The 12,711-nt window shown below is 45.2% G+C and overlaps 1 protein-coding gene across 1 annotated transcript in view; it reads right to left on the reverse strand.

Moving 5' to 3' along the window:
- The window catches only part of LOC144773304 (NACHT, LRR and PYD domains-containing protein 3-like), a 123,311-nt gene that overhangs the window by 23,762 nt on the left and 86,838 nt on the right, over positions 1–12,711 (reverse strand). Inside the window, exons 6-9 of the mRNA XM_078658245.1 lie at positions 11,082–11,106; positions 7,874–7,989; positions 6,091–6,261; positions 3,396–3,566 (exon numbers count right to left, since the gene is read on the reverse strand). Of these exons, the coding sequence (XP_078514371.1) occupies positions 3,396–3,566; positions 6,091–6,261; positions 7,874–7,989; positions 11,082–11,106 (483 nt within the window). The remainder of the gene's footprint in view (positions 1–3,395; positions 3,567–6,090; positions 6,262–7,873; positions 7,990–11,081; positions 11,107–12,711) is intronic.

Consider the following 12,711-nt stretch of genomic DNA (forward strand, 5'->3'; position numbering starts at 1 on the left):
GAGAAAGCAATTACAGATAAGGAAGCAGGTTCCTGCCAGGAAGTTCAAATTCAGTAACACATTAATCAGCCCCTAATTCATTTATGTCAGTTGAGGCAGGGCAGGTGTGCTTTTCCACCCATAATCTACAGTGATGAACTAGAGGGTGGCATGGGTGAGCCAGAGGGTGGCATGGGTGAGCCAGAGGGTGGCAGTGGTGAAACAGAGGGTGGCAGTGGTGAAACAGAGGGTGCTGTGATGAACCAGATGTAGAAACAACATGTTCGCGACCGTTGCGACCCGAAAAGTAAGTTCGCGTTTGCGAACTGGTACAAAATCCTCGCGAACTGGCAGAAATCCTTGCGAACTGGCAGAAATCCTTGCGAACACAAAACAAAAAAATCCGCAAATTCGCGAGAGTTCGCGGATTTTGCGGATTGCGAATCCGTAAATACGCAATTTCGCGGATTGCCAATTCGCAAAATCCACCCATGCTTAGTCAGCACAATAAAGGAGCACAGAAGAATAAGGATTACAAATCTTGCAATTTACTAACTTAGAATTCATTTCTATTTGATGTAGCAAGTGATCAATGCCCTTGTGCTCCTATGGATATATAGACATTTTGTTATAAAAAGTCTGGGATACTGATTTATTCACTGCAACCTGTGAACAAGGTTATGAGTATTTGTCTATATAGTTTTTTGTGTAAAATTGTGTACTGTGATGTAGTATGTTGAGTATGTCCTAATGTATATGTGGATTTCAAATGTGTTTTGTAATTCTTTTTGTAATTATTTATTTATGTATTGTTTAAAAGTGTGGAACATTTCCCTTTTCATACAGAAATATTTAATGAAGATATAAACGTATGAAGTGAAAGGTATAAATAAAATACCGGTACAAACAAAAAGAAATGTGTTTGGCCATAAAGCATAAACTTAGGTTCAGGAAATTTCTTCTTTTTTCATTTAACTTTCTAAAAGTGGCATTTGCTAAACTGGAACTTAAAATCCAACCTCACCAGAAGTTGTGATTTTAAATTGTGAGTTCAGTGACACCAAACGTGAAATGTCCATCTCTCCACAATTGAAAATTACACATAAATGAGGTAATTAGGTAATACCAATGTTATCCTGTGGGAGAGCTAGGCCTTGCAGTAATGTGAATATCGAAATTGGGAGTTTTTCACTAGCGGGACAAGCAAAACTTTAAATTACATGACCTGTCTTTTAAATACATGGCACCCTGCCCTGTGGGTTAGATAGGGCCTACTTTAGGAGCAATGGCATACCTGAGGCATGGTTGGAGGGCGACTTAAGTGGGTGGCACAAGGAGTGCTGCAGGCCCACTAGTAGCATTAAATGTACAGGCCCTGGGCACTTGTAGTGCACTATCCTAGGGACTTACAAGTAATTTAAATATGCCGCTTGATGTTAAGCCAATGTTAAGCACTTTAGCGCTGCTTAGCAGTAGTAAAGTATACAAAGTCCTAAAACCAGCAAGAACAAGTTCAGAAAATCGGAAGGCCTAACAATATATGAGAGCAAGACAAAACATACAATACAGCTTGAATATCAAAACGCACCTGCCTGCTTGGAAAGGCAGCAGAGCCCTGCTTGTGGAAAGTAACAACAGGAAGTGATCTTTATTAGATCCTCAGGAAGCAGAAGGAAGACATGTGTGCAGTTTATGCGCTCTGCAGGAGGAGAGTTTATCTTAATCAGTGACGACTGGGACGAGAAGGAGGTGTCTCCTCTCAGACTCAAAGTGCAAAGAGGCATGTGTTTCCAACTGCTCATCGGTGCTGGGGGAGGGGTCCGTGGGGGTGGACTGGGCAGGTTGTGTGTTTGCTGCTGGAGGTGATGTTTGGGCTGCCTCTTTTGTGCCTGTATTGGTGGGGGGAGGGAGGGACTGTTCGGAGTCCCACCTCCGAGAATTTTCACCTGCCTTTCACCTTGCCTTTGTAGACTGCAATGTAGCAGCTTCAGGAAGGAGGGGACACTATGAAGTAGACCAGAGCCTTCTATTGCTTCAGCTTGGGATACAATCTCCCTCCTTGGATCTGTGCCAACAAAAGGGACACAATGATGAAACTTGGATCACGCCAAACTATGAAAAGAAGCGGCTTTGGTTTGGGAGTTGGGGGGGTGAAGTTGTGTTCTCTTCTCAGGCAATCACATTATGATGTGGCTTCTAGGCGCAACAGGAGATTTTCTATAATGGAAACACTTCATGACCCATCAGCAAACCACAATGAAAACTCCAACGAGAGAATGTAAGAATAACGACGTCATGAACCTCACGGACAGACCATTGATGCAAAGGAAAAGCCAACAGATGAAGGGGATCACACAACAATTTGGTAAGAAGGGGACCCCCACTGAAAACAATGAATCTTGCTAGCTGTAGAGAAAGATACCAATTGAGGTAAGGAAAAAGCTAAACACAAGATCTATGATATTGCTACAGAAAATCAGGCCAAAATCTAAGCAAAAGTAAGACACGTGGTGTAAACGTGGACATATGACTAAAAACAATGCTTTTTTATGCAAAATGATCTTTCTTTATTTTTTATATTAATATTTTTCGATTGTACCTTATTCCTTTTGCTTTTTTGTATTTTGATGTTTTTGATAACTATTTTTACACACAAATAATGCAATGTTTACATTTCATATACAAACACATATGTACAGAAATCACAAAAGATATTTTCCACAAACAATAAATTTACAGTACTGTTCAAAAAGAATTTCAATATATTTAAAAAAAAATAGAAGTAGGTGTTGTAAGTTGACAAATAATTCAAAGGCTGGCGGTCGATGAAAACACAACGCGCGTTTCGGCATATAGGATTTCGTCAGGGAAACGGTCTCACTTTCTCTATAAACCTAGGTCAGGACAATGGTCAGCGATTCGGACCAGCAAAGGTTGTTAATCCTTTGTTGAAAAAGACATCACACAGATTCTGTGATTTCTGATTACTGAAGACTGTTGAATTTCAAATATTGGATATAGGTGTGATTTATGCCTCCTGGAGACTATTCAGTAATACTTCTAAGTAATGGCGTTCATTCATCTTAAAAACTTGATTAGAATTTTTAATAGTTATCTTCACAGAAAAGGTGGCTGGCATACAATGTTGGTGTATATTGAAGGTGCTCACACCATCAGTCAAGGATTACGTCGAGGCCAGTGATTGTTTAATCCCTTTTACACAAGTCTTGTCGGTATCACAGATGAAACGCCGGCACAAATAATTGTCCTCTGTGTTGGCAGCAGAGGGGCTGACACAACATTCACTCTTCATGTACTTTTTATACATGTTTATGTTCTGTTTTGGTAACATGAGGTCAGCCAGTATGCTATACTACTCACTGCAAGACTTAAAAAAGAAATGAGAAGTCCCTTACCTCAGTCTCTGTATCTTGCAGCCTGGATGTTTCAGTCCTTCACACAGCTCTCCGACTCCAGAGTCTCCCAGTTCATTCCTGCTCAGGACAACATCAGTGAGAGAGGGGTTTGTTGTGAGAACAGAGGAGAGATCTGTGCAGCATGAGCCAGTGAGAGAGCATTTCTCCATCCTGCAGAAAGAAGAGATAAAGGTATGAACCAGAGCAGGCTTTGGTCAGATTACCTGCAGGATACCAGGGCCTATGACTTTCAAAGGTAGGATTGTTCTTTCAGTGAGTTAATCCTTTCCATTCACCTTCTGAAATAACCTGAAAAGCACCAGATCTCTCTTTAAGAGCCCTGCACAGCTCTCACACAAGCTCTCCACTGAGGTCTCGGTGCCTCAGAATTAAACATGACAAAGTACAGAACTCTCTATCTGTGTGTGTAGTGTGCAGTCTGCATGCGTCAACCCTCCTCCAGGCTCCCCAGATACTTTTTACTGATATTTCCCTTTTTAATGATATCATCTGGAAGACAGAAAAAAAGCAGTTTTCCTACCCAACAGGTATTTTTTATTTCAAAAGATCCCTTCCAACTCCTATTTACTATCATTTGTGTAGATCAGAGAGGTGTGCTTCTTCTGAGAAGATGCGGCCCTGAAGCTGAGCACTGAGATGACTGTCACCGCCTTGAGGTGGTCTCTCTTCCCATCTGTAATCTCGCCTGCAGCACAGGTCCCCTCAGCTTACACCTCCCTCCTTAGTCCTGCCAAGTACCATGCATCAAATGTTAGACTAATGCATTTCAGTGTCTTGATTCGCATCACCGAACTGAAATGCAAAGTCACACATAATAGGCATAGCGCCTGCCTTGGGTATCAAGCAGAACCGTGCTTCTCAGTTGCAACCGTCATGAACCGCAAGGGGGGGTCGCACGGGGAGAGGGGGTAAATTTAGAGTTTAGTAACAAATAAAAACTGATACTTGTCCGCCGGCCGGGTACACCATTTTTTAGCTCTTGCTCCTGCTCTCCAGCAGGAACAGGAAGCAGGCTGCCTCCCTCGCCTCCACTACGCTGGAGTGGCAGCATTGTAATTGGTTGGAACGCCGGCCAGCCAGGGGCTTACGGGGAAGGTCATTTTCTCCATGTAGGCTGGATTGCAGCCTGCATGGAAAAAGGGCAGTGTGTGCATGACTGGTTTGGACGGCCCCAGAGGGCCGACCAAACAGTCATTGCACCCTCAGGAGTGGGCACACCACTCCTCCCCTGCCCAGCCCTGCTCGAAGAGCAGCCACCTGCAACCAAACCATTCTGCTTACTCACAGTGCGAGAAGAAGAAACAAAAGATGGTAGTTTTTACTATTTTCTGTTTCTGTTAGGAAGAGGTGTGGTGCAGCAGACAGGGTGTCTGCCTGTGGCACACAGGGCTCACAGTTCGATCGCTGGCGGCAGGTTAGCCCAGCACCATGTGACTCTGGGCAATAGCTTGCTTGATCTTTGCCTTGAGACCCTTAGGGGTGATTAGTTTGTGCTTTACAAATACCGGGTTATTATTATTATTTCTGCTTGGACCACTGGAAGAAAGCAGTAGGGCAACGCTCCTCCGCCCTAGTGGGAGAGCCGCCCCTGGTGTTCTATCTATGCTGGTTGTAAAACTAGTAGGTGGACAGGTGCTGTGACAAACAAGCTTCCCCCAGCAGGCTTTGGGGGCCGGCTTAAGGGATCTTGGCTAAAATGAGGCAATAGTATTCCTTCGGGGTGGCATTACCTTCAGACTGAGACTGATCTCATAGTGGCCTCGTTTACCAGGTCCATTTGTGATGTGCTGCTCCAGTACAGTTTTTTTTCCTTTGAATTGTGGGACTTGTCCTTTTTATGATGCATTAGTCAAGACTACAAATCGCAGAATTCAAATAAAAGCCCGGGCTAGAGCAGCGCATCTCACATGGACCTGGGAAACTTGATAGGGTTGTGATCTGTGTCGGTAGATGTTGTGCCCGATGGCTATTACTGCTTACCGCACAGTAATCCCCACGACAGCCGCTGGAGCCCAGGCACACATTACAGTGCACCTGCAGCTGAGTCTTAAATGCAGTCCGGGCAGCACGTTTGCAGGGGGAGTCCAGTCGTTCGTTTCGACCTGGAGGACTCATTCTGTGGAGCCGGGCAGCCCGGCCATTAACCGAATGGCTCGTCCGCTGCTCGCCTACCAATTTAGGTAAGTTAAATGTCAACACTACAGTTTCCATCACAGTGCGCCGCTAGAGCATGGTAAGGTGACAAAAATCTAATTTAATTATAGCATGGCTTACTGCAACAAACTTGAAATGAAATAGCGCCCTGGCTCACTCAGCTGCCGCACTATGCGGTCTGTGCCAGCCTCTTCGCCCCAAACAATGCCTGGTGCTCTCTACTGCGGAGGCGGTTAGCTGTTGACTTTTGTGTTGACTCAATAGGGCAATCTGAGCCTCTGGCAGGTGGGCACGCCTAAAAGCCCTGTCTCAGCACATTCAAAGGAGACCTCCACCAATAACTCAGTACTAAACGTGCACAAGATCACACCACATGCAGCCAGGCTCTTTCTATGTCAATGTCTCTCCAGCTGCCCCGGGTCCTGACTGGCCACTCGATGAGTGGTCATGGACTGGACAAGCATCTCCACAACTGTAACCATAGACACGTTAACAAAGACATGCGCAGTTAGCTCCTTACACAAGTTTCTGTATTTTGCAGCCTGGGTGTTTCAGTCCTTCACACAGCTCTCTCACTCCAGGGTCTCCCAGTTCATTCTCGCTCAGGTCCAGCTCTGTGAGGGATGTGTTCCTCCTGGGAACATAAGAGAGATCTCTGCAGTGTGCGGCAGTAAGAGAGCAGCTACGCAACCTGCAGAAGAAAGACACAGAGGAATACATCAGAGCACAGCAGGTGATGTCACACAACACAGGGAGTCAGTGAAGAGGTTTCTAATATTTTATCTCATAATTTTTAATGTGCTGCAAATGCCAGAGAGGGCATCCAGGCACTAAGGAATAGAAGCTGAGGGACAAAGTGCCACTTAAACAGCCACATCTGCAGATTCTTCTTGAAAATAACCAAACAGGGAGTGGTCCAGAAGGATGAGCAGGAACCTGGATTATATTCTCTCACCCACATCAGCTGGGAGCTCCGGCGTCTGTGGCCCCTTTAGAAGGAAGCTGGGGGAGACGAGAGTGCCTGTAAGAATTAATTTGGGATACATGAGACCTGAATTAAAAATGGGAATGAAGCAGTGAAAGCAGTCACGGCTGCTGCTAATATACAGCAGGGGCAGCATGGCTGCATCACAGCGGTGGCGGGGTGGGAAGGTTTTAGTTAAAAAAAAAACAACAACAAATGTACCTGGTCATGCATCCGCTTTGCATTTCTCCTACTGCTCCTGACAGTCCCTGAGACAGACTCCCACACCACTCCAGACACTGCTCTAGTACTATGAGAGTAGCACTGGGTATTGGCCTGAGCGGGCTGCTTAGGTGGTTCACGCAGACACAGAGGGGCAGATCTACAAGAAAGTGCCGCAGCTCGGCACCGCGAGCCCTTTGGCTGCACCACGCTGCGGCTTTCCCCTGCGCTGGCGCCGAAACAGCTGCCAAGTGCCGGCGCAGGGACCCTTGCACCATGGTGCGAGGATGCCTGCGCCATGAGGAGATTGCTCTTGTGAAGGAAGGGGCTCCTTGCTACACAAAAGCAATCACTGCAGGCATTTTCCTCTTTCAATGAGTGCTGTAAAATGCAGCACGCACTGAAAGAGGAAAAAACGAGGAGACATTTTAAGATTTCTCCTGGTTTTGCTTGGCTACGCCACCCCTAGGGTCGCGTAGCAAACTGACACATTTCCAGGTTTACTATTTCTCGCAAATCTGGAAACGCATCAGTGGACATGGGTTTTGCATGGGAACAACCACAGCAACACCCATGTCCCACCCCTAAAACTCAAAATGTTGCGTGAACAGGGGCGAAAGTTACAAGCACAGGTTAAGTCACGCAACGTGACAAACCGGCGGCGCATGGGGCTTGTAAATCTGTCCCCTGGAGTCTGCCATGTTTCTCCACTTGGCTCTAAACACCCTCAAAGATCCTGCCTAGCAGGAGCAGGTGGGCTGGGCTTGGGTGAGTGCTATGCATTTCACAGTATGGTCATCTTTAAAAAAGGCAATCATCAATCCGACCTGAAAGGCTTCATAATGCTAGCTTTGCTGTTTTTTTATTAAGCACTGTTCTAGACTGTGTTGTGAGCAACACTAACGTAACAGAATCTACAATGCCCCTCTGAAACCCAAGCAGAGAAGCAGGTGTAACGGAGATAATGCAATCCTTGGCCACGAAATTTTAAACATACAGGTATCAGAATATAAACAGACACAAAAAGAATGCACACACATATCCTTGTGTGAGAGTTCAGCCATGTCAATAGACAGTCCATTTCCTATTTTGTTTTTAGCGAGGTGAAAAGATGCACCTTATGTGTTGTGCGATGAGGAGATCCAGTAATGTGATAGGGGATTCGTCATGTTTTCCGGGATCACAGCATTCAGCTGAGATTCCCAGATGGTGTTCTCCTGGAAAAGCAAGAAACTGCAAAAACGAAATAAATAAAAAATATCTGAAGCTCCTAAAATGTACTCTTTAAACTGTACCTTTACAATCTAAAACATCTACCTGCAGGCAAAACGGTAAGACTGAGCTATGTGCTGCACAAAACTGTTACCATAATCAATAACGATGCTAGTGCAGGTAAACTTCCAACCCTACACTTATTGCGTACCTGCTACAGTTCACCCTAGATACTCTATTCCAGCTCCTCCTGACTGGGGGTGAATTCATTTCAGCATCAGTGGTGTTCAGGTGCATCAAACCCTACAATATATCACTCGTAACCCGTTCCCAGAGAGAGAAAAAGCTACAGCATAGGTAGTCCCAACCTAAACCAAAAGCAAGGTCCAAGTTAAGGTCATTACTCACCGCATTTTTTATGATGAAATCAGCGAACTGAATGAGTGGACATTAAGAAGGAAACTTGAGCAGAATTATTAAAGACTTGTAAAGATAAAACACCACTGCACATATAAGCATGCTAAAACTGACCGGCGCTGGTATAAAGGATTCTATTCACACCACACACATAGAAATCTGCTGCTACCAAAATGAGCTGTGCATACTTGCAGCACTGATTACAAAATGAATAAATTAACAAGAGTGGAAGCACGAACACTGCCGAAGGACAATGTATCACTCACCTCGTCCTTACCACAGAGGAACAGACGAGTGAGTAGGGGGGATATTATCAAGAAATCAAAAAAATTAATCATAGGAAAAAGGGTTCCAAAGTTAGTACCTTGTTTTTAAAAATGAAGGTCAAATTCAAAGTCTCTCAGAACACTATGTGCCAAAATCAAAAGTCAGTGTTAGGGCCTGGAGAAAACATGAAATCTTCTGTGTCTGTTGACAAAAAGTAATCTACCATTGTAGGTGAAAGTTGGATTACCTCGTTTAGAAGATTAACCACACATAGATGTGAAGCATCACATTCAGCGTTGGTCGCATCAGCAATGTTCGTATTGGATGGTACCTGCGTGCCTGTTGTTTCCACTCGTACCTCAGCAGTTGCAATTTGCGTGAGATCTCAATGAATGCCGTCATCAGGATTGGTAGCCGCAGGGGACAACACAAAGCATGTGCCGTTACCGGGTCCAGCAAAGCATCAACATCTGTTGGCATGACTGATAGGAGTGTCAGAAAGGTGTCTAGCATGCATTTTTCTCCGCATAGCAGGCAGCGTAGAACAAGTAAGATGCAATCTTTCCAAATTGGTCTGAATGACAGAAACGATGCGGTATTTAATTCTCTTAGACGAGGTAGTCCCAAAATTTGGAATATGCGCTCACGACACTTCATCACCAGTAGAGTTATCTCCATGGAGAACTGGGTGTCACTGGTGGTTAGACTTGTCATATCGCAGCAGTAGGAGCAAAAATAGTATCCCTGCAATGAGTCCCAAAAGTAGGGGCAGTCCGCCAAACACAGAGTGCATGAAGTTTGGAAGGATTCCGAGGACTGCTTGAAAAAGTGCTAACAGTCCTGAAAATATGGTCTGAAATACACTTAGAATATCGCTCGTATCAGACATTTAAGATATGACTCAACATTTCTGAGAAATGTATAGGGCAGTTTGTATTTAAAAGGGCATGTATCTCTGCATAAGTCCTTGCAATTGTAGATCATAGGTCTCTTTGACCGAGGTCAGTGGCACAGTTTTTTGCAAAAGAATGGCTTTCATTCTGCTTAGAGTATCAATTCGTATAGAAGAGATGCTCAGTGAAGGCCAAAGTGGCGACTCCCTGACTAACTTGGTTTTTGGAAACAATACTTGCATACAGCAAGTGACCCTGGATGACACAGTTACTAGATATGGTATCCCTGGCAACATGCCACAGCAGCTGTGATCGTTCAACATGAGGTAATGTCCATTTGAAAGTTGTCCAAAAATTGGATCAATCACCGCAGCAGGTGAACCTTGCAGGTGGCAGGATAAATTGTTATAGGAACCATCGCATCTGGCCTTCTTTACACGAGGTACCAAAACTAGTCTGGTGATGATCGAAGCGCTCTGCCAGGCACATACCATTTTATTAAGGAAATCAAAAAGGGGGGAGTGAAGAGGTGGTGCCGATGGGCACCGAGGTGGGCACGTCCTCCTCTTATCAGGGATTATAGTTAATCAAAAAGGGCCACCTCACATTGGGTGGGTGTATATCCGGATGTCATTGGAATATACCTTCTTTGTTAAAATACCCCTCACACACCAAAAGGGCCCTTGGTGTCATGCTTCATCATCGGGGTCTTCCCGTCCCGCTGCGGGGCGGGGCAGTGCTACGACAAGCGACTACGCTGGAGCACCTTCAGGTGGAGGTGCTATGGGTTGGGAGTGAGTGTCAGTGGGGTCAGGAGTGATATAAAGTGTGAGTCGTTAAAAAATACCTGGCCTAGTGGAAAAAAGAAATTTTATTAAACACTGGCTGGTATTATTAAAAAGAAAAGTGAAGCGGAGAGATGGAGCAGATTAATGGGCTCTCTCTCCTATGTGGGTCAACATGTTTCGAGGCGTGAGGCCTCTTCGTCAGGACCTAGGGGAAGATCCCCCTGTCACTCACTAGTGTTTCTCCACAGAGGTAGAAAAAAGTGTATATACAAGAAAAGTGAAATACAATTAACTATGTGTGTAACTACAATTAATAATTACGACACATTTTTGCTTTCACACTAATAATGTAGTATGCTTATCATTGGAGGAGTCAATGCCTCATGAGCCAGCTTAAGACAGAAGGGTAAAATGGGGTCCCAATGAGCCCCTCGCACACTCGTGCTTCCTCCTTCGTCTGCGGCTTCCGTATTATTCCGTAATTATTAATTGTAGTTACACACATAGTTAATTGTATTTCACTTTTCTTGTATATACACTTTTTTCTACCTCTGTGGAGAAACACTAGTGAGTGACAGAGGGATCTTCCCCTAGGTCCTGACGAAGAGGCCTCACGCCTCGAAACATGTTGACCCACATAGGAGAGAGAGCCCATTAATCTGCTCCATCTCTCCGCTTCACTTTTCTTTTTAATAATACCAGCCAGTGTTTAATAAAATTTCTTTTTTCCACTAGGCCAGGTATTTTTTAACGACTCACACTTTATATCACTCCTGACCCCACTGACACTCACTCCCAACACATAGCACCTCCACCTAAAGGTGCTCCAGCGTAGTCGCTTGTCGTAGCACTGCCCCGCCCCGCAGCGGGACGGTAAGACCCCGATGATGAAGCATGACACCAAGGGCCCTTTTGGTGTGTGAGGGGTATTTTAACAAAGAAGGTGTATTCCAATGACATCCGGATATACACCCACCCAATGTGAGGTGGCCCTTTTTGATTAACTACATACCATTTTATCCCAGTGTTCAAAAACTCTAGGCCTATGCCCTTCAGGGCTTTAACAACTGTGCACAGAGCCTTGAACTGAGCATGCCTTGGTACCAGCAGCCAGTGTAGTTGTCTTAGCCCCTTATGTACAGACACAAACCTAGGAATCCCGAGCAAAAGTCTTGCTGCCGCGTTTTGAACCAACTGCAGTCTGTATTCATGCTTCTTTTTCAAATTGAGGTACAGACTATTGCAGTAGTCCAAACGCAACAGTGTAAGGGCAGTGACAGCCGTCCTAAATGCCTCCTCTGGTAGAAAGCATTTTATTTTCCTTAATATCCTAAGGATATGGAAACAGGATGATACTACTCCACTAACCTGGTCCCCATAATCTAGGTTTTGATCAACAATCACACCCAGATTTCTGGCCTTCTCGCTAGGGATAGGTGGGTTTCCCAGTGCCTCTGTCCACATATCTGGAGTCCAGATATTGGGGTTATTTCCAAACAGAATAACCTCGGTCTTCCTGGCGTTTAATTTGAGACAATTGGAGGCCATCCAATCTGCTACGCTCTTTAAACAGTCATGACAAATCGCTGTCATATCCATTGGCGACCCTCGTTGTAATGATAACACAATTTGAGTATCGTCTGCATATGATGTGAGTTGCAGACCGAAAGACATTATCAAGTCCGCCAGAGGGCTGACATAGATATTAGAGAGCGTGGGGCTCAAGGAGGATCCCTGCAGCACACCGCAGGGAAGGGCAAAAGGCTTTGATTTTTCCATCCCCAGGTCGACTGTCTGAATTCTGTCGGTCAAAAAGGACTTAAGGAGACTCCAGGCTGAGCCCTCTAGCCCTGCCCCCGCCAAACGGTCCATCAACACTCTGTTATGGACCGTGTCGAAGGCTGCCGAGAGATCTAACAGAATCAGAACAGTAACCCCTCCCTGGTCTACCGCCGCTCTCACCTCTTCCGTGGCCTTGATAAGGGCAAGCTCCGTGCTGTGGCCTGCACGAAACCCAAATTGTGTCGGGTCTAGGGCATTGGTCTTCTGAAAGAACGAGCTAAGTTGTTGGTTGATGGCCTTCTCTAGTATCTTAGCCGAAAAAGGAAGGTGGGATATTGGTCTATCGTTAATAGGATGTTTAACATCAAGGCTGGTTTTAAAAAAAAAGAGGGAGTATGGATGCGGTTTTCCACTTCTTGGGGTATTCACTCAAATCCATGATCTTATTGAGCATGGGAGTGAGAGTGGAAGCAATGACCTCTGGGCAGGTTTTAAGAACTGCGGGAGGACAAGGATCTTTGGGAGAGCCTGACTGAACCGTCCGCACTAGGTTCAAAACCTCTGAGTATTGTAAAGGATTGAACCACTCCAAACTA

Source organism: Lissotriton helveticus, chromosome 8 (assembly GCF_964261635.1).
Source record: "Lissotriton helveticus chromosome 8, aLisHel1.1, whole genome shotgun sequence".
NCBI lineage: Eukaryota > Metazoa > Chordata > Amphibia > Caudata > Salamandridae > Lissotriton > Lissotriton helveticus.